We start from the raw sequence: 22,996 nt of genomic DNA, 5'->3' as shown, positions 1-22,996 counted from the left end.
GTTTCAAAGTTAATATACTTTATTTTGATATTTAATCATTCTAGTAAGAAAAAAAATGCTTGTCTCCAAGTACAGTTATTTTCATGTTAGTGAAGGTCAGAACATTCATTTAACAATTATTTATTTATTATGCATTATTGGTTCTAAGCCAGGTGCTGGAAATCAAATGGTGAACAAGGTAGATATGTCTCTGCTTTTAGAGATCTCACTGTCTAAAGTAACCAGGCAAGTACAGTATCATACAAGCGCTACTGACAGAAAAAGAAAAGACAACATTCAACGAAAGCACAGAGGAAAAATGCTTCACTCTCCTAGGGCAAGTTAGGAGCGATTTCTTGCAAGAAATGACACATAAGTTGTCATTCTTCTAAGAGACCTCAGAAATCATAGGTGTTGGCCAAGTGAAGAAGGTATAGTAGGGAATCCAAGTGCTCAAGGCCCAGAGAGAAAGTATACATGGTATCCGTGCACTGAACTGGCTTCCGAGTTCATTATGGATGGAGGAGAGAGGGAAGGAGAAAGTAAAGGTGTAGGATGAGGTAGCAGGGGAAGACAGTGAGAGAACTGTGTAAAATGTGTTCCATTTCAGCCTCTGTCTTTTGTCATGTTAGCAAAGGAAGAACAAACAAAGCTATTTAGAAAAGTCACATGATTTAAAGCTAGCATAATAAACAATAGGGAAGGCTTAAGATCGCCTTAGGGACAAATAAGAAATAAATGGGTTAAAATAATAGGAAAGGATGTGCACTTTTTGGGTTTCTACCATAAATGCTGAGAGAATTGTTAGAAATTTCTATGGAATTATGTCAATAATGTACCAATAATGAAGTGCTAAGAGCTAAATGACCACAAAATATATGCATACCTTTTTAAAATCCTTAAAACTGCTAATGAAGAAATGTCCTTTAAAGCTGGCAACAAGGATGTAGACTTAATTATAATAGGGATATGCTTCTAAGCATCTTGAGGTTTACCTTTTACTAGAATATAAGCTACATAAGCTTACTATTTCGTTTACTGCTAATGCCTCAGCCCCTAGAACAACATACCTAGCAGGTATTCAACAAATACCATTTAATTAGTGAGTAAAGGAATAAATAATGACTATGTCACAATAAATAGCTTAAATCAAGTCTAGATAAAAGTTTGCAGATATTTATTATGTAATTTTTTACCCCCTTTTAAAGTAACAAATACTTAAAACAATTTTAATTATAAGAAAAAGAAGAACAGAGATAAAAAGAATAATCTAAACTCAGACAATGATAGCATTTTGGAATGTACTTCTTGCCAAATTTTTTCTTATACTTGTTTTTAATATTTTATACAGCATATCTATATGCATTTATTTTATCCTTTTTTCACCTATCAGACCCCCCCTCACATTTTTGCATTGTCTTTATAAGCAGTGTTCAACTATCTTCATAACATTCCATCTCAAGTTTAACCAATCTCCTATTTTTAAAAATTTAGGCTGTTTTAAAATGTTCACTATCATTATAATTCTGTCGTGAAACTTTTGTATATAAAATGCTTTATAAACATGTTTTCAACCTAAAGAGTATATATTAGTACCTGAAGCCTTAGCTTAGGAACTAAAGATTATATTATTAGTACCTGAAGCCTTAGGGTTTAACAACTTCAAAAACATGAATTTAAGATTATATATATTTAATATATATATAAATATATTTTTAAGATTATATATTATATAAATATAAATATATATTTATATTTTTAAGATTATATATATTTAATCTTAAAAACTAAGATGCCCTTAGTATCTTTGTTATTCCAATTATACTGATACTGCAAAAGATGTTTAAGATGAAAGATATTCTGATCATGTCTTAATAAGCTAACCAGTCTTTTTTACTAAAACAATCCCATACTTATTTCTGGTACATTGCTGATATAGCAACAAATGGGAAAGATCAATTAAATAAGGTTTATTCCTTTTTCGTGGGCAGAATGCAGTTTTAAGGAATACTTGTGATGGCAACAGTGGCTGCTCCAAGTTGGAGCCATTTTTAGCAAACCTATGACGAAGAAAATTACCTTTATTGTTAGCTAATAATATCAACACTCTTCAGGTCACCAAACACTATATCCTATGGAGCTTTTATCAAGAAAGAACCCCGGGGTGGGGCATGGTGGCTTACACCTGTAATCTCAGCACTCTGAGAGGCCAAGGCAGGAGGATCACTTGAGCCTAGGAGTTTGAGACCAGCCTGGATAACATAATGAGACATCATCTTTACAAAAAAATGAAAATTAAATCAGGTATGATGACACATATCTGTAGTCCCAGCTACTCAGGAGGCTGAGGCAGGAGTATCGCTTGAGGTCAAGTATCACTAGGTCAAGGCTGCATTGAGCTATGATGGTGCCACTGTACCTTAACCTGGGTGATAGAGCAAGACCCTGTCTCTAATAAAAACAAAGGTAAAGAAAAGAAACAACCCCAGGAAGAAAGGCTACAGAGACCCAAATCTCCCTTGCCCATAAAAGAAGACAAGGAATGACAGCTATGGCAATTGTTCCACTAGATGGATAGAGAAAACACTGAAATACATAACAGAGTATCTTGGTTGATAAGCAACTTGCCATGTTGTAAACTTACGCAAGTCCAGAGTAGAGAGGAGGGACACAGCTGGGAATATACTGGAAATTATTACTGTCATTGAGGTGACACAAAATAAAGCAGTGCAGCCAACAGCACAAAGACAGAGTTACCATTTAAATAATCAACATATCAGTCTCTCTTAGGTCTTCTGAATGATTAGAATCGCGGACCTTAAAACCACAGGTATCGAAAAATAATAGCTTTGCACACAAGGGAAGTAACTACATCTTGCAGTTCAAATGTGGATGAGGCTACCCTCGTATGTTTTTAATTTACTGTAATCATTAACAGATTAACAGTTCAATTTTCAGTCTATTGAGTAGCAAAAAAGAGTGAGCAACTGCAATATTAAGTGGCAGAAGCCCAGACGAAGTAATCTAACAGCGATTTTTAAAAACCACCATTTGTCAATGAGCTATGAAAATCAACTACTGTTTTACAAAAAAATTAAAGTTCTGAAACTAAAAAACATGTTTCCACTACAAAGTTACAAAATTTCCTGTAGAGTTTGCTGTAGAGGGCTGGCATCATACATGCTATTGAACTGTATCACTCCTTGTTCAAAAGCATTCCCTTCTCTAACACTCCTTTCTTTCTCCTTTATTAGGAGAAAACAAGGCAAGAGCAGAGAATGGACATGATAAATATTTTAATTACTATATGCCCTTCCTTCTTTCATCCTAATTGCCTTTTCTTCCAATGACATATCTTTTACTTTCACAGTAGTATTTCTGATAGTGACATCCATTTGGAAACATGAATGTTGTGTATTTGATTTAATATGAAAATCTCCTGTAGTTAAAGATCTTAGGTCTGAGTAAAATGTGGTTAAGAAAGAGAGGGAGGGAGGGACAAAGAAAGGGAAGAGGAAAACTTTTTAAAATACAATTTCCTAATATGTAGACTGGAAAAATGACCCCATCAGCTGTTCTTATGCACAATAAATATTAATTGTTCAAAATTCATGTGAGAAAAGGAGACAAATATATTGACCAAACATCACTCTTATATATGACTGAACTAACAACTAACCCAACAACCCTTGAATTAGAACACGTGAAAATATATTTAAAATAAAAAAGAAAGAAAATATATTAAAGATTTAACCAACCATCAAGCATCAAAATAATACGCTATGCAAAAGTATCATGGCATAAAAGAAGCCTGAAGTCACTCCCTTGGCTACCTTTCTATTAAGAATAGAAAAAATAAAAATGCAGTTACATTAAGAATAATTCTCATTGGAGCATTAGGAACCAAGAAGACTGTCCTCAGGGTTAAACATGTGGACAGAAGTTTTCATGTGGACTCTCTAAACCTGAAATGGCAGGAATTAAAACAGCAGCAGCAGCAGCAGCAAGGGAAATAACACAGTTGAAGAGGAAGTAACAGACACTACTTTCATTAGATACTGGCCCAGTTCCAGCTCTAGATTAAATCAATTATATTCTTGTGAATTTCGTATATTCTTCTTTACTAAGAAGAGGAAGGGAAACAGAAAACATCATTTTATCAGGCTTTGCATGTTCTTTTCCTAGAAGTTTTTATAGTGAGACTGGAGTCATTTCATTACAGATTAAAATTTAGTAATTCATTATAACACATAAATTTTTGTGTGCCTACTGAGTGCTAAAAGTGATTTACAGTGATTCATAGAGCCATAATCCCTACCGTCAATGGGAGAATTATCTAATTATGAGGATAGATATAAGTGAACAGTACTTAACAGTATATTATGAGTGGAGAAGTAGAGAATGTTATTAAAAAACCTAAGTAGGGCATCTAACCTGTCTTCAGGGTAGGAAAGGTTTCCTGGAGCAAGCAATAGCTGAGCTAAGATCTGAAGAATAAACAGGAGTAGGCCAAGGGAGTGAGGAGGCAAGGGTGTTCTTCAAGGAGAGAAAACAGCATATGCAAAGGCCTAGAGACAACTGGCAGTATAGCACGTTTGAGTTGCTGACAGAATTTTTGTGCGGCGAAAGCCGACAATGCCAGGTAAGGGCCAAGAAGGCTAAAGCAGTAGAATATGAGGTCGTCTATGGGGTTAAACTCTCAAAGAGAGTTTAACAAGCTCATAAGTAAAGACGAGCCACGTGTGGTGGCTCATGCCTGTAATCCCAACACTTTGGGAAGCCAAAGCAGGAGGATCACTTGAGACCAGGGGTTTGAGACCAGCCTGGGCAACATAGGCCCTGTCTCTATGAAAAATACAAAAATTAAGCCAGGCATGGGGATACATGCCTGTGGTCCTGACTTCTTGGCAGGCTTAGGCAGGAGGGTCACTTGACCAGGTAGTCTCCAAAGTCCCATTCCCTTACCCCTAAGCTACACTCACCCCTCAAAAATAGAGGCTTTGACACCAGATCCAGATTCAAACAAGACATTTTCCCCTTTCATCAATCCAAAGCATCACTAATGGGTCCTACGTAACCCAAGAGCCTTGTGTTTCTTTAGGATGTAAATTAAGAGGGTTTGAGGCTGCAGTGAGCTGTGATATTTTCACTGCACTCCAGCCTGGGCAACAGAGCAAGATTCCAACTCTAAAACCAAACCAAACCAAACAAAACAAAGCAAAAAAACAAAAAACAAAATAAAACAAAACAAAAAAACCCAGAGATAATAAAAGCAGATTTCTTATTGTCCAATTATTTCTAATACCATCAAAAATTAATGAACTATCAGAAAGTTTGCAAAATTTCCTTAATGGTTTCTTGCAAATGCTCCAGCCATGTTTTGACTGTTCTGCAGGATATAGGGAAATGGGGTTATTTGTTCTCTCTTGGGTCAGAGACTATCCTTTTAGGGGTCATTCAAAGTTAGAGTTTTGTTTACTCAAAGACAGTAGCAATTCCTTGCACCTCCAGCTATGCTATCAAAGATATGATGACATTACCACTACCCCTAGGATTTTAAATAATTAGATTGTTGCTGCTTTAACTCTCCACTATGGTAAGGCAATGAAACCAGCATATTCATATATTTCAGGAGGCATTATCAACTGTAACTACACAATAAAAAGGGCAGTTCAGTTATATGTACCAAATCACAAAAGGCAAATGCAGTCTTCATTTTTGAGAAGCATGCCTTAAAAAATTCTATATAATGGAAAAATCTTTAAGATTTGAAATATTTAATTAAGGCAATTTTTTATAAAGACAAACGGTGAATCAAGCATGTTAAGGCAATCACTATATATGTTAAGTAAAAAAAGGCAAGATACAGAAATCATATATACATAATGATTTTGACCTAGTACAAATATTTATTAAAAATGACTGGAAACAAATAATCATGAGAATAGTTTTGACAGGGTAATAAGATTTGTTCTCCATTTTCCAGGTTTTATGTAATATGGATATATTATATTAAAGATTTACTTTTTCAATAAAATCCATGATAGTTAACATTGTTATAGCATATAATACATGCCACTCATTGCTCCAGGTGCTTCATATAAATGAAATCATTTAATCCTCACCACAACTATATAAAGTAAGTATAATTACTATCTCTCTTGTATAGCTGAGGGCATGAGGCTCAGAGAGGTCACATAACTCGCTTGAAATCATGTAAGTGATCAATGGTAGTGCTAAGAACTGAACCAGGCAGTCTCCAAAGAAACATTCCCTTACCCCTAAGCTACACTCACCCCTCAAAAATATAGGCTTTGACACCAGATCCAAATTCAAACAAGAAATTTTCCCCTTTCCTCAATCCAAAGCATCACTAATGGGTCTTACAGAACCCAAGAGTCTTGTGTTTCTTTAGGATGTAAATTAAGAGGAAGATATGAGGTGTGACATTCACAGTGGTATTTAACAAATGGTCAAAAACTATATTTCAATTGCTTTTTATATTGTAGGTAAGCATACGCCATGTTTATATTTTACTCTCTCCCTCCCCATTCCTATCATAGCTTCTTCCCCCATTTTCTTGTTCCCAAAAACGTATACTATGTCTGCAGGGCATATTGCAATAACTATTTAATCTAAATCTGATCATGAATCAAACTTAATTATGCACACAAATTATTTTGGGTGTATCTTGTTAAAATGCCGTTGTCCAAACCCAACCCTGGAAGGTAGAGAGAAGATACTTTAAGAAACTCCCCTTATTTTGTAACAAGATATTAATCTTGGATATATACATAAAAACATGGCATTTGCTATTTTCTGTCAGGAATGCCAGCACATTCTCTGCAACTTTTTGTACCTTATTTCACAAGGCTAAAGGTCAGTTTTGTGCATGATATACAGAATCAATCTCATGTTAGTTGTATCTTGTATATGCAATTCATAAAACCAGTTCAGACAGTGTGCACACTGGAAAGTGTAATCTTACATATGCACTCTGATCAGATTTTAAAAATTATGCCATTTCCAATTTCTTATCAGAGCTGTGTCATTATGGTCCAACCTGATTTCTTATCCAGTAATAACACCGATTGATATTTTGAATAATTTCCTCCGTCAGTGATATAGGATAGTGGAATATGCCACAGGTAGCTGTAAAGAGAAAATATTGGAAAATTATTATTATAATATTTCAGTTAGTTTCACATGATTTGTTTTTTTGTTTTTTTTTTTTAATTTGGCAGAAAGGTTAACTTTGTTAAGCTATTCCTAGAAAAAGATAATCTTGTTAGGTTTCACAAGAATGTATGATTACAAAACACTTAAAAATATTTCCACCTGAAGTTGCAAAAGAGATGGCGTGAAAAGAAAGAGGGCATGTACCTTGCATTTGAAGGCTGAATTCCAGGCTTCATATTTAAAAAGAATCTCTCTTGTTGTATAAAAAGTTCTTTTCCTTTCCTTTGAACAGTCACTAAAGGAAATCCTTTCTGATGGGTCCAGGTTTTCATCATTCTCTTTACATCTAGTGTTTGGTCTGTGACCTATAAAATATATATACATATAATTCTTTTTCCTTAAAAATAAAAATTGGTTTAAAAAATTTTACAGTTTATCTGTACCCTTCCCTCTTTTCCTACCACATTTTTAACATTACATTTAATGTTAATATAAAAAAGAAGCATGAATGTTGAGTTTACACTTCTAATCTAGGTAAATGAGCAACTGCTAAAAGGAATGTAACCTGGAACAGAACTAAGTGATAGCCAAGTGAGTGACAGAGGCACTAGGTTGAGAAGTTGCACATATAGCAACCAACTCAGAGTTCATTAAAATCCCTATATCCTTCACGATTAAAATCCCTAAGGTATAAGTATTCTTTCAAATCACAATACTATCATCTAGAAGATATGAATAATGATATACAGTCTAGAATCAGAAGCACTGCTACTCAATCCTGTGAATCACCTGAGTCTAGGTTTCTCCTTATGCTCCTACCCTCTACCTCCATAATGATAGTCTTTTAGGACCTAATACTGCAGGAGTGCCAGGAAGCAGCAGCAACAGAAGAATGACAAACAGGTCAGTTGCCTTAAGTCTTTCTAGAAAACAGTGGTAAACTACTTTGGTAGTCACAGACCTTCTTTCCCAGAAAATATATGAACTTAACTATAAAATCTGGAACCTAGTGTCAGAGCTTTATAGACTCCCTAAGGCCCACAGCCCCTAAGACATCCAGTATCAATGACTAAGAAGCAATTTTTGAACAATGGTATCTTTAAAACAGGTGGGTTAAACTTAGGATTAAAAGTATTTTTCTAGATTACATATGAATTTGAATTGTAAGAAACAAAGTCATCATGTACCTAAATTGATAATATCACTCTCCTATGGCAGGCCTTACCTCCATCACCACATGCCCATTTATTTAAAGCACAAAAGGATGGAGCAAATCTTCCCATTTTAATTCATCTTATATTTCTCATGGCTCTGACCTATTTATTTCTGAACCAGAGGATTAGAAGAAAACAAGCTTGCCTAAAAGCAAGGTGGTTTGGGGTGTCGAAGCAGTATTGAAGTAAAGAGGCCAATGCATAATTTGATGTGGATGCTGAAAAACCTGAGGATACTGTTAGGAACTAGGTTGGGACAGAAAAACACCATGATGCAAAAGCTACAGTCAATGAGAAAGGCAGAAATATATTCTAAATGTCAAGAGATAAGACAGTAAGTATAAAGTAAACAATGTGGCTTTCAAATGAAATGCACTATATGATCGAGAAAAAAACAATGATTTAGAAACAACTGTTAGGTAATAAGATCTCAAAGAGAACTCAGAGAGTAGGGAAGGTATATCTTCTGGGCAAAAGATTAACAGCTAGAAAATACCAGGATTCAGATGAGGCAAAGAAGCAGAAAGAGTGTATGAGGAAGATCGAGAGCAGGGGTTCCTAACCTAGAGTCAATAAAACTTTGAAACTGCGTGTGATATTCTGCATATATGTGGTTATTCTGAGTAATATGGCCAGAACTTTCATCAAATTTCCAAATAAGTCTGTGATCTTTCTGTTGTTGTTTTTTTTTTGAGACAGAGTCTTGCTCTGTTATCCAGGCTGGAGTACAGTGGCAGAATCTCGGCTCACTGCAACCTCTGCCTCCAAGGTTCAGGTGATTCTCCTGCCTCAGCCTCCCAAGTAGGTGGGACTACAGGTGTGCGCCACCAAGTCCGGCTAATTTATATGTATTATTAGTAGAGACGAGGTTTTCCCATATTGGCTAGGTGATCTCGAACTCCTGACCTCGTTATCTGCCCACCTCAGCCTCCCAAATTCTTGGGATTACAGGCGTGAGCCGCCACGCCCAGCCAAGTCTGTGATCTTTCAAAGCATTATGATCTATCAATCTAAGTCAGGGTAACAAACGCAAATGCTTATAAGGGTTATGCAGTCAGCATACATGCATGAGGTAGGTCGTGTTCATGCGCTGCTTCGAAGTGTAACTTCTAGATAATTATACTGTTTACTAGAATATTTCCAGGAATGACAAAATTCCAACAGCAAAATCCTCTAAGGGTAACATGCAGTCACCTTGTGATGTATCATCTACTCTAGAGGAATAGTCACCAAGTCAAGAGATGCATGGAGCAGAGTACAGAATCATTAAAAGAAGGGAGAAAAACTAAAAGAGGGTAAGAATAGGAAAAGAGATTTTGGGAAAAAAAATCAAGTAATGAAAATATAGTAATATTCATTAATACAGAGAAGATAACTTTTCTACAAAATAGGAATGGAGTTTAAGTTACAGACAAAAAACTGGCTACCCAAGCCCACACACATCTTTTCCAACAGCCAGGAACAACACTCCCATTTTTTGACATAAAACTCAGTGCTCCATTCATAAATATTTATATAGCAAGCTCCATCCCTCTCTTTCTCAAATAACTATGCTTGGTACCACAGACTTAACTTACACACATGCTAAAAAGTATAAATAGATGACCCCCCTCCCTTTTATAGTAAGAGCTAAAAAAATTACCTAGGTCACTTACCTCATTAAAACTATCCCACAGATCATCACTTTGAATGGATGCATAGCTGTGATTATGCAGGTAAAGAATGAGAGCATGTTGAAACACATCTTCACTAAGGAAAGTTTTCAGCATCAACAAGAGAGAAGCTCCCTATTCAAAAAAAAAGTGAGAAAAAAGGAAGAAATAACAGAATACTATAGATTATTGAATTGAGAATCTAAAATTCAAACTACAGTCAATCTAAAAATATGCTTCCACATACAGAACTTAATACACTGCTACTTAGTTTCATATGTGTGATATGGACTAGATGTGGACTGTGTTCAACTGTCTTAAAATTATTTTAAGGGATTTGAAAAAGAGTTAATGGAGTAGATTCCCATGTGCACTATTCTAACCATGAGCCATTCTGTGTGGTCTATCGGTATACTCACTGTTTTAATGTTAGTGTTGAAAAGCTAAGTATTTATAAATACATTTTAATAGAAAAACATGCCAAATTCTCTGTGGCATCCACACCTCCATCTCCAGTGCTTAAATTACCCATTGAATTCATGAGTGCACACTGCTGGAAGCACAATAAGGCGAGGTTCTCAAAAGTCTCCCTGCTAGGTAGGTCATTAATTTCTTATTTTAGTACTTTGTGTTGTGATGTAACAAGGATCTCTCTTCTTCCTGCAGAGTCACTTCAAATGCTTGGAACTAACAAATGTGTAGGGCAGTAAGCATACTATTAAGGCCACACTATATCCATTCATGTACATGTCATCATTCCCAATCCTGAAATAAGCACCACCTCCTCTGTGAAGCCCCCTGACTTGAAATAGAAATCACATTTCTCCATCTTCAATACAATTTATATGATATCCCGTATCTGTTACACATTTATTTCCTCATCTACACTGTATGCTAATTGAGGGGAAAAGTAAAAAGCTCAACTCCAATGACAAAAATAATGCCCACTAAATAGTAGGTACTCAAATAGTTTTTGAATAAATTTCACTTTTGATAAAAATGTAGTAATGTCAAGATTATTTGTACACATAACTAAATTTATTACCTATTACTCTCATTTCTATGTCACACTTCATAGCTATTGCTTGTTCTATAAATTTAAGTACTCATTGTTGTCCCCATCAGTCCCTTCTCTTCTGCATCACCAATTTTCCCCTCCATACTGTAACATGCCCATGAATAAAACAAAAACAGGCTAGGCATGGTGGCTCGCACCTGTAATCCCAGCAATTTGAGAGGCCAAGGCGAGCGGATCGTGAGGTCAGGAGTTTGAGATCAGCCTGACCAACATGGTGAAACCCCATCTCTACTAAAAATACAAAAATTAACTGGGCGTGATGGCATGTGCCTGTAATCCCAGCTACTCAGGCAGCTGAGGCATGAGAATCGCTTGAACAGAGGAGGCGGAAGTTGCAGTGAGCTGAGATCATGCCACTGCACTCCAGCCTGGGTGATAGAGCAAGACTCCGCCTCAAAAAAAAAGAAAAAAAAAACCCATGATTTAACATTCCTAATTTTTAAGATATAAAAGAATATCCTTCCTTAACTTCACCCTCCTCCAGTTACCACAGTATTGTTTTGTTCCCCCATTGTAGTAAAACTCCTCAAAAGAGTTGTCCTCAATGTGCCATCTCCATTTGCTCTCTTTCATTCACTCTGCTGGAAAGGTTTGTTTGTTTTTTCTTTTTTTTCTTAGGCGGAGTTTTGCTCTGTCGCCAGGCTGGAGTGCAGTGCAATCTCAGCTCACTGCAACCTCTGCCTCCTGGTTTCAAGTGATTATCCTGCCTCAGTCTCCCAAGTAGCTGGGACTACAGACACGCACCACCATCACCAGCTAATTTTTGTATTTTTTAGTAGAGATGAGGTTTCACCATGTTGGCCAGGATGGTCTCTTGACCTTGTGATCCGCCTGCCTCAGTCTCCCAAAGTGCTGGAATTATAGGCGTGAGCCACTGTGCCCGGCCTCTTTTTTTTTTTTTTTGAGAGAATTCTCACTCTTGTCACTCAGGCTGAAATGCAATGGCACAATCTCAGCTCACTGCAACCTCCGCCTCCTGGGTTCAAGCGATTCTCCTGCCTCAGCCTCCTGAGTAGCTGGGATTACAGGCACTTGCCACCATGTCCAGCTAATTTTTGTATTTTTAGTAGAGACAGGGTTTCACCATGTGGGTCAGACTGGTCTCGAACTTCTTACCTCAGGTGATCCACCTGCCTTGGTTCCCCAAAGTGCTGGGATTACAAGTGTAAGCCACTGTGCCAGGCTGGAAATATTTTTATCAAGGTCACTGGTAAACTTCCTGGTGCCAGACAAATGTGAATTCTCAGGGTCATCATATCAACCTATTTGATACAACTGATCACCTGCTCCTCCTTGAGAGCGGCAGGACACTACTCTTGATTCTCTGCCTATTCACTGGGCATCATTTCCAAATGATTCCCTAATTTATATATCTAACCAGATTTCTTACCCCTTGAATTTCAGACTCATACCCAACTGCCTGCTTGGTACCTCCATTTGGATGTCTAATCCATATCTCATACTCACTCAGAAATTGAAGTTTCTTCCCCCTTTTTTTTCCCTAAATCTACTCTTAAAGAAGTCTTCCTCATTTCAGCAAATGGCAACTCAATTTTTCCAGTTGTTCAGGCAAAAATCTTAAAGTTGCCCTGACCCCTCTCTTGTATTTCACATCTAATCCATCAACAAATTCTACTGGATTAATCTTTAAAATATATTCCAAGTTCAGTAGTATCTCCATCACTTTCACCACATCCCCCCTTGTGCAGGCCACCATTATGTCGCCACCCATCTATTACAATAACTTCCTAACTAGTCCTCTTAACTTCATGTACTGCTGAAGACTGGAGTGATCTTTTACAAAATAAGCCATACCATGGTACTTCCCTATCAAATGGCTTTTCATTTCACTTAGAATAAAATCAAGGTCCCTACCATTGGCTTAGCAGACCCTATAATAATCTGGCCTCTTACAATCCCTCTAACTTCATCGACTACTTTCCCCTCTGCTTACTCTACTCCAGATAATATTGGATCCTTGCTGGTATTTGAACATGGAAAGCATCTTATACCTCAATCTCATATCTCTCTCAATCTTGTATCTCGTGTGGGGATCTCCAAGACCAGTTCCAGGTTTGATTATGTAGTAAAAGGATTCACAGAACTCAGCATATAATCATACTCACTGCTATCATTTATTATGGTGAAAAGATGTGAACTAAAATCAGCTAAGAAGAAAGGTGTATGGGGCAAAGTCCAGAGGAAACCAGGCACAAAGTTTCGAGTCCTCTCCCAGTGGAGTCACACAGGATGCACTTAATTCCTCCAGCAAGTTGTGACAACGTGTGAAATACTGTCTACCCGGGACGCTCATTAGAGATTCAGCACCCAGGACATTTACTGTGGGGTAGTCATGAAGGTACCTTCCACCTAGCACATATCAAAACTTCAGATACCCAGAAGGAAAGCAGATGTTCAACATAAACTACATTGTTTAGGCACAGTGAGCTACTCTTATAATGTAATAGTGGGAACTTTCCCAAAACCCAAGTTTCCACATGCACCCAAGGGCCAACCTTGCAAGCAGGTCTTTCAAAGGATAGCAATCTCAGGCCTGCACACAAGCACTATACATTGGCTATTTCCTCTGCCGGAATATTCTTCCCCAAGAAAACCACATTCCTCATGCCTTAGGCGGTGTTCAAATGTCACCATACAGGAAAACTTCTCAACCATATTATATTATAAATATATTTTATATTATATTCCTTTGTCATTCTCATTTCCCTTATCATATTTTAATTTCATGTTAGCACTTATTACTTAACACAATACCTATTTATTCATTCATTTGTATACTGGCTGTCTCTACCTTTGACTCCTGAAATGACAGCTTCAAAAAAGAGATGGTCCATCTTCTTCCCTGATATAACCCAGCACCTAGAACAATGCCTGGTACACGGTTAGTACTTGTAAGATTTGCTAAATGAATGAATTCTTACAAGGCAACCTGCATCAGAATTAGGCTTGATGATTATAAAGACCAAACAGAATATGTCTGCTAACATATTTCCCTACCGGCGCTTACCTTCTTACACACAATACTCCAAGTAAGCGCCAGTAGGGATAACTGGATAAGTTATCTAGTATCCTACTTTTCTTATAGAATATTTTCCAAATTCCCAATTCTGATACACGTAGTTACCATGTTGACAGGGATTGACTATGATGTGGAAACTACATGTTCAGAAGACACTGAATTCTGGGATAAGAGGGCTGGGGTCAGAGACAGAACTCTGTTATGACTCTGTTTTGTTATTATATACTGAACTTAGAGCATTTTAAGCAGGATTTCAAATGCTGAAATAACTGCACTGTTTAAGTTTGGTATAATAACAGAACCTCAAGTTTTAAATTTTCTGTATTGACAGGTCCATTATGGGCTTCAAAAATCATAGCAGTAGCTCTAATTGGAATAGATTTCATATAGCTAACTGAACTCCTGATTTTCTTGTTTGTTAAAAGTACCTGTGCAGTAATTCTTCCTGTCAGTCAGGTTTGAACCTGAAAAACATTTCTGCCTCTTTCTTTACCTGCCTTACCCTGTCACTAATAATTTCTTTCCCTGCCCAGTATTTTTTATACCCATTGTTTTCTTTCCACCCTTACTAGCACTCCTCATTTCGAACTTTTATCATTTCATGCCTAGACTTTGGCAGCAATTTCCTGACTTTATATTTCTCTCCACTTAAATCTACTTTATAAACTGAAACCAATTTACTTTTCCTAAATAGTAACTTTAATCAAGTTATTTCACTGTCCAAAAGTCTTTTCAAGCTTCCCATTACACAGGAAAAGAGGATTCCTTATGGTATCCAGAGCCTTCTACAACTGGGCCCAACTCAACTTTCCTTCCCCTCTTCACGAGGCTTCCACTGCAGTCAAACACTGACTCTCAGAAAAAAACATACTTGCCCATTAGTACTTCATTTTCTTTGCAGATCTCATTGTTCCATTCCTGCACTACCCTATACGTCCCATTCCTGCACTACCCTATACGCCCCATTCCCCTTACGTATATTTTAATTATTTAAAGCATCTCAATTCCCATTTTTCTCCCCCAAATTTCTCTTCGTTATCCTAGGCAAAAATTCTCTGCCCCACTCAGCACATATTACCTCTTATTCCTCCACAAGTACCAACCACCTAAACTTTCAACTACTTGATGGCACAGACTGTATCTCACACATTTTATGTATTTTCTACTCTATCTAGTCTGACAGTCATAACATTCATCCCTCCCCACAATATAAATGTGAATGACACTATTATTCCTATTCTTTCATTCTCTGACCCACGGTGATTCGAATGGGGTTTAACTTTCTGCTTTTTCTTTACTTTGAAACCCAGAGTGTATGTTTCAGATCCTGCAATCTAATCTTCAATTCTTAAAATCTTTTTTGCTTACTTGTTTTGGCAATCCTGACTTGAGAGCATATCTCATTTCTGAGTAACACAGCCAAAAGCTTGCTTAGGACCTTCCTCAAACATACTCTACCTGTAAATCTGGAGTGTAAACTGACTTTAAAAGATGGATTGCTATAAGATCTGGTTAATTGTCTGGAATACTAGTCATACAACTTTAATGAGAATTAGAGAAAGGTAAAAACTCACAAAAAAGTTAAGACTAACATATATATATAAGCAAACATTTTAAAGTTTAACATTAATACCTGAAAAAAAATTAATCTTTAAAATAATCTAAATCATGCAGCTTACTCACATATGAAATTTGAAACCCACTCCAACTACCTTTTTGTTCACAGTAATACCTTTAAATAGTAAAAAGAATCAAACATTCCAATAATTTGTTCTGCAGTCTGAACAGATGGTGGTGATAACAGACGAGTTGAATTTAAGGAATCTCTCTTCATGGTTTTAAATCGAGCATCTAAGAAATCTTCGTACTTTAAAAAAATGAAAAGGTTAGAGTATCATGAATAGTGTCAAACGCAAAAGTATAGTAATTATTTACATGAATTAGACTAATTATTATGTAAGATCATTAGCAAAAAAATGATGTGTCACTAAACTTCAGAATATAAGCTTTCAAAAATGTAGGAAGATTGCGATCTTCATTAATATTCCTTAAATTTAAAATTACAATTATAACATGGCCACATGAAAATTAGCATTTCCTAAACAATAGCATATGAAAAATTAAGAATCTATTACCAAAGTAAACAAATGCCAACTCTGGGTACACATGATGAATATTCTAAAAAGGTTAGCATATATATTTTCTAAATGAAACCTGAAATTTAAAAAGAGAAAGAACAAAAACTGGTCCTTATGCTTATTTCTTATATATAGCCTAGCGTTTCTATTAAGAAAATATATATTTCCCTTAACTGAGGTCCATTTTAAATAAAATATAACTCTTCAACAGAAAGAATTCTTTAAGAGGTCAGCAGATGAGCTCCCCTAGAACATGTATTAGACGTTTTTGCACATGCTGGGCACCACCAAGTGGTCAAACTGTGTATCTCATTGCTTAATTAAGTAGCATACACAGATTTAGAATATCTTTCTTAGTACTCTAGCTACCACTTGATATTCATCAATTAACATCGGTTGATTTCTCCTACCATTTGAAATTTTTGAACAAGCCCTATCAAAAATTTAAAATCAAAAGCTCTAAGAGTACTTCTGTTTTAAAAGCCATCTTGGTTCATAAGTTTAATATCAGGAAGTTTAATAGAAAGTCAAAAAAATTCAAGGTTGGAAGGTATCTTTACACTTTCCCACCTGCTGTTTGAGTTATCTTGATAATATCTGGGCTAGTGTGTCTGAATATCCCTAAGTACTAGAAATATTTCCTGAGAGTCTCATACCACAGTGACAACACTATTATACCTCTCTGTATTGAAATGCTATTTCTAATCTTTGGAAAAAGGCATAAAATGTGGTTTGTACCTTAAAAAGGGCAAATTATTTATTTGTAACAACTTATATACCATTATTACAAGAATGTACATTGTGATAGTAAAGAAACAGTAATGCTACAAAATGTTTTAATTTTTTTCTCTTTTTACACACTTTAAATTTTGCAAAAAGGAATTTGCAACTTTATCTAAATTCCTGCAAGCAGAACTACAACTCTTTAGAAGAAAATGTTGCAAAACAGTTTGAAATGTTCAACTTAGTGACAAAAATATGAAATAATCTTATACAAGTTCAGCTTTCAATGAAACACATCAATAAATAGTAGCATAATTTTCACTATCAAATCTCAAAAGGTATAGCTATCAGTAACCAAGGTCAAGCTTGGCATACCTTCCTAGAAACATTTTCATTACTCCAGATGCACAGAAAATACATGAAAATGTGATTTGACTATTTTTCCTCCTAGCATTCATAGTAGGCCAAAGATACTCTGTACTTACACTAGAAAGCTCTTTGAATATTTTTTCCAAAGAGAAATACTCCATGAAAGTGGCAAAACCTTCATTTAGCCATAGATCATTCCACCACCGCATTGTCACCAGATTGCCAAACCACTGAGGGAGAGAAAACAACCCACAGTATATTTATATCCTCAGGAATTTCTTTTAAATAATTGGCTGAAGTGTCATATTAGTCACCCATAACTTGATTATAATATCTTAAAATACACTTATAGTTAAACTGTATTCAAATTAATTTAAAACTTATAAAAGTTGTATAAATTTGCTTTAAAAATAAAATAGAAATTTTAACATTTTACCTTAACTGAATGGGAAAACAAGCAAGAAAGGTTATTAGCATATTTATCAATTTAATAAACATGGAATATAGCATGAATATAGGGAAATTAAAACTTTTTTTGGCCAACTCATAAAGTGAGATTTCCTAGATAATGACTTTTTCTACTTTCTAATATCAAGTTAGTAAGATTATTTTCCATTATATCTACTACCATCCATAATAACTAAAAAGTCTCTATATGAGAGATGTTTCTGTAGTCAGAAAGCCTATAACTTTGTTTCTCCTCAGTTGCCCAAATTGAAGACAGTATTTGCATGATTCAAACCAGAATTCAAATAACATTCCTTAAGGATTTCTTAAGGCCAGGAGTTCAAGCCAGCATGGACAACATAGCAAGACTCTGTCTCTACAAAAAAATTAAGCCAGGCATGGTGATGCATGCCTGTGGTCCTAGCTACTTGAGAGGCTGAGGTGGGAGGATCACTTGAGCCCAAGAGTTCAAAGTTGCAGTGAGCTATGATCATGCCACTGCACTCCAGCCTGGGTGACAGCGTAAGATCTTGTTTCTTAAAAAAAGATGGCATATCTATAAACAAATGAAGTCAGAAAGATATTAAATATTTCCTTCTATGAGATAGAAGAAAAGAGGAAGGAAAAAAGTAACAGGAGAGTCCCTTTAAAAAAATGTATCTAAAAAGTCCTCGAAATAAAAAGTAGTTATAAGATATGTAATTTGGTCAGTGTGGCCTAAGGCTTATCTCAAATCAGCAGCAAAAAGATGAGGTTACTGCATAAAACAAAATACCTCTGAGAATTACAGTAACATATTTTTCTATGATATTATCTTCAAACCTGTTTCAGAGGAAGATGATTTATAAGTCCTAAAGAGGAAATAACAGAGTAATAGTCCCAAATGGTGGCAGGTGGCTTCAGAAATAACAGACATAGAGGAGATCCCCCAAAAGACAACTTACCTATATGACCTATTTTTAAAGCAAATAAGAATGTGCTTCATATGCCAGTGTGTCATGAAGTCTTCACAAGGGCTAGATTCATACATGGTGTTTGAAGTAGGAAATAAGCTGACTAGAATACATCCTATTCCTAACCTGTTGCTGTCATGACATCACCCAAACCATATCCAATTCTAGTTAATCACCTCATCCAGGGCACAACAGACAAGGTATCAGGGAAGAATGGGGGTGCTATGTACCCATATAATCATCTTTCTCTCCATATCACACAAACAGTACCTTTGCCATTTTCTCAGAAACCCCCTCTCCAAAATTAAAAAAATTAACAGAGAACCCCATTCCAGCAAGAGATGAATAAAAAATCCAGCCCTGACAGCTACCATTCGAGTTGTCAGAAGAGTGCAACTTAAAGAAAGGGATTCTTCCCCACAAAGTTATACTGGGCAGTGGCCATTTGTCAGAGGTGAGGCAGCTGTGTATTACTGAGGGGGAAAAAGAAATCTTGAAGAGATAGTGGCTCTACATGGACCAAGTGCTGCCACTTATTAGCTATATGACTTATGGCAGGCCATTTATTTAAACTGAGTCTCAGTTTTTACATCTGTGAAATGTGATTAATACCTACCCTAGAGAAGTTATGAAGAAAGACAGATGTGAAAATCCTTTAACCTGCAAAGTCATACATCAACAACTGATAGCATTTTCATTGGAAAATTGTTTGTGTTTAAAAAGCATTTTTCTATTACTAAAAAAGGCAATACTTAAAAAAAAAAAAAAAGGTGAAGAATTATTAGCATCTAAATGCTAACAATAACTCCAGGTGTGACATGTAACAGCCCTGGTTGCTAATACCTGGTGGGCCACCTCATGAGCAATGATTTTAGTCATCAGTTTTCTATCCGCCACTGAAGAAGTGTTACTGTCATACAGAAGCATCTCCTCTTGAAGGGTGACCAAACCCCAGTTTTCCATTGCTGCTGCTCTGAAGTCAGGAATAGCCACCAAATCTAGACATAACAGGAAATAAGTGATCAACTTTCCCTCATCTTTTGGCATTTTCTACTCAAAATATTTTATTCAGTGGTTTATCATTGTGAAAGCAATGAATTCTTCTTATGCTTCTAATAAATGGAATCTTCCTTATTCTAAATCTGCATGCTCCCTACCCACATGTCAGCTGAGGCAGACCTGTTCAAACCCTTTTAGAGTCACTGGACCACTGTGTCTTAGTGAGGAAAGAGATGCCTAATTCCTTCACAAATCAATCAGCTTCCCAGAACAAGAAGGACAAAGTTCATGGCCAATACTCTACTGTCTAGGACTAGCTACAGTACTGAAATGCTCTTGCTTTCCTGAGCTCCCATTACTCAGTTTTTAGTATTTGAATCAGGTATTTCTTGGAAGTTACAATTAGTCAAATTGCAGACTAAGTCCTAAGCAAGTTCCTACTTATGCAGCTCTATAAACTTTTTTACAGCCCAAGAAACTTAAGTGTTTGAAGTTCCAAGTTTGGATATATTCATGAAATCTAAATAATCTTAACAAATACAATTTTAAAGCATTAGTAATGTTTTTTTGGTTTTATCTGCAAACAACTTGGGCAGAACTTCCTTTTAAAAAACATTCGCAAAATAAATCTAGGTTCTAATTATAACAAAAATCAGAGACACTATTTGATTCTTACCCAATTTCTTAAGTGGGTACTGAATTTCAAAGTAGTTTTGAAAAAACTCGAGAAGCTTCACAGTTGTTTCGAAGGCATGGTGAACTTGACCAACCTTTTCTGGTACAGCATATATAGAAACCTAAAGGGAAACATTATGCACGATGTAAGGACAGGAACAATTAAAATGGCATGATATTCAAGTAGCACTGTCTAGACTAGCATATCTGAAAATGCTATAGAATTTTATGAGATCTTTCTGGATAGAAACACTTGCTTATAGTTACTTTAGGCTCCACAGAGTTTAGCAACTCCCTTCCATACATATAAAATGTTGAAAAAACTTACTGATTCCCTCCCCTCCGACTTTTTTTAAGCTAGCAACATTCAAAATAACTACTTTAGGTCATCTTATAGCAATTTGTAAGTATTTGCCTGTAACTATATGACACTCTTCTCTTCTTCCATTACCTGTAGTTGCCCTTCCTTACTTATGAGGTATAAAAATTGAGAGTTATTTGAAGGACAAAACTAAATGTTCATCATTTCAGGACCTATCACTGCACCTGGCATCTAGCAGGCACTTAACACTGAGGAGTCACATCTTATGATGAAGTTAGTTCTAAAGTTAAGATGTAAGGCATAAATTGTACATTTGTTGAAATTATCGTGCATCGCTCTTGGGCTTCCATTCTCCAGAACTGTGAGCCACGTAAACCTGTTCTGTATAAATTCCCCAGCCTGTGTTCTTCTGTTATAGCCACAGAAAATAGGCTAAGACAGTATTCTTTCCAGAGCTCCCCTCTGGGTAGGCCAAGGCTTTGCCAAGACACAATCTCGGTTCAGTTTCTCCCACAGCTGAATCCTGCATCCATTCACAGGTATTAATTCCTCATAAGTATCTTGTATCACAAACTCTGTCTCAGCATCTTCTTACTAAAAAGTGTGGGTTGGCACTTTGCCTCGGTTTCTCTAAGAGTGAATATATCGCTAAACAAGAGGACTGTCTTAGGTCAATCAACCTGAATTCAAACTCTCAACTTATATCTCAACCTTTTCTTCCAATTTCATTCTTTAACACTCCTTCTCAGCCTCTGGCTCAAGCAACATGGTGTTTGTTCACTTCCCACCTTTAAAACCCACTGCTCTGCTGTCTGGGAGAAATGTTGTCTCCATCACTCTCTGCCCAACCTTGACTAATCAGGCTGAGCAATGTACCACAGCACTTATTTAGTGTTGATTTAGGCAGAGATGAATTTCTTCTGCTATAGAATACTATAAATTTGCAAATACAGATTTAAACCACAGCCAAGCCCTAAACCAGCTAAGCCAGGAGTACTGTGGACTAGACTCAACAGGATTGCAGAACAAGGCAATTCCAGGCCACTTCTGGGCCTGCCTGTAACCTGAGAAGGCTTGATCTATCTGTCACAGCTTCCTGCCTTCTCAATTAGTCATTCATTCAAATAATATTTATGGAGCACTATCCTAAGCACTGGGGATGTATCATTCAATAAAACAGTCATGTTCTCTGTCTTCAGAGCTTACAGTCTATGGTTAGAGACAAAAGTCCAGCAAGGAAGCAATTAAACATAATTGCCCATACAGGATATTAACAGAAAGCAGTGATGGAAAATAATGGTGATAAGTGGGAACCTATTAATACTCAGCTATCAGGGAAGGCTTCTCTAGAAAAAACTAAGTTGGGCCTGAAAGATAAGAAGACATGAGTCATGGGAAAGTTAGGAAAGAGCATTCGAGGCGGAGAGACTACATCCAATCATCTTTTGTTTATTGATCAACTAAGTTACTTCTAAGCGAAGGATTAAAATACAGGAGGGAAGAAGACTAACTTCTGTTCAAGAGAATAAAGCATCATACTCCCCTGAGGTCAGGCACGGTGGCTCACACCTGTAATCCCAGCACTTTAGGAGGCCAAGAAAGGCAGATCACCTGAGGTCAGGGGTTTGAGACCAGCCTGGCCAACATGGTGAAACTTTGTCTCTACTAATAATACAAAATTAGCCCATTGTGGTGGTGCATTCCTATAATCCCAGCTACTCGGGAGGCTGAGCTGGAAGCGTTGCTTGAACCCAGGAGGCAAAGGTTGCAGTGAGTTGAGATCGTGCCACTGCACTCTAACCTGGGGGACAGAAAGAGGCTCCATCTCAAAAAAAAAAAAAAGGAGTATCATACAAGGAAGGAAGGAAGGAAGGGAGGGAGGGAGGGTATTTTGTTTTGGTCTACAATTGATTCTTGTATACTAAAAAAATTTTTTTAAATAATCTCTTGCAGAGTCTCGACCTGACTGCATTGCTTCATGGCACTGTGCTTTGGACATTTGATATCCTTCAGCTAGAATATATTTCTTCATCGTTCACTCACAGGAGCCTTTCTTTATTAAAGACTCACTGTAAGCATCTTCTCTTTTTAAAGTCTCATTTTTAAAATTGAAATAGTCTTAACATGATATCAAATCCATCACCTTAAAACAAGTTCACTATGTTGTACAACCATCACCACTATCTAATTCCAGAACATTTTCATCTCCCCAAAAAGGACTCTAGGAC

The 22,996-nt window shown here is 36.5% G+C and overlaps 1 protein-coding gene across 2 annotated transcripts in view; it reads right to left on the bottom strand.

Annotated features, from left to right (window-relative positions):
• LOC135274889 (leucyl-cystinyl aminopeptidase-like) overlaps nucleotides 1–21,080 on the bottom strand; it is a 45,026-nt gene extending 23,946 nt beyond the window's left edge. Inside the window, exons 1-7 of one of the 2 annotated variants that reach the window (XM_064376180.1) lie at nucleotides 20,448–21,080; nucleotides 19,616–19,770; nucleotides 17,489–17,602; nucleotides 15,875–16,009; nucleotides 10,028–10,159; nucleotides 7,363–7,523; nucleotides 7,043–7,131 (exon numbers count right to left, since the gene is read on the bottom strand). In XM_064376180.1, coding sequence (XP_064232250.1) covers nucleotides 7,043–7,131; nucleotides 7,363–7,523; nucleotides 10,028–10,159; nucleotides 15,875–16,009; nucleotides 17,489–17,602; nucleotides 19,616–19,735 — 751 coding nt within the window. In that variant the 5' untranslated portion in view covers nucleotides 19,736–19,770; nucleotides 20,448–21,080. The remainder of the gene's footprint in view (nucleotides 1–7,042; nucleotides 7,132–7,362; nucleotides 7,524–10,027; nucleotides 10,160–15,874; nucleotides 16,010–17,488; nucleotides 17,603–19,615; nucleotides 19,771–20,447) is intronic. The other variant, XM_064376181.1, reaches the window with a different exon arrangement.
• Between the last annotated feature and the right edge of the window lie 1,916 nt (nucleotides 21,081–22,996).

The sequence above is a fragment of the Aotus nancymaae genome, unplaced genomic scaffold (assembly GCF_030222135.1).
Source record: "Aotus nancymaae isolate 86718 unplaced genomic scaffold, 86718_ANA_hifiasm-v0.15.2.pri h1tg000014l, whole genome shotgun sequence".
NCBI lineage: Eukaryota > Metazoa > Chordata > Mammalia > Primates > Aotidae > Aotus > Aotus nancymaae.
The sequence above is the reverse complement of the archived record's forward strand: the minus strand, read 5'-3'. Positions and strand labels throughout refer to the sequence as shown.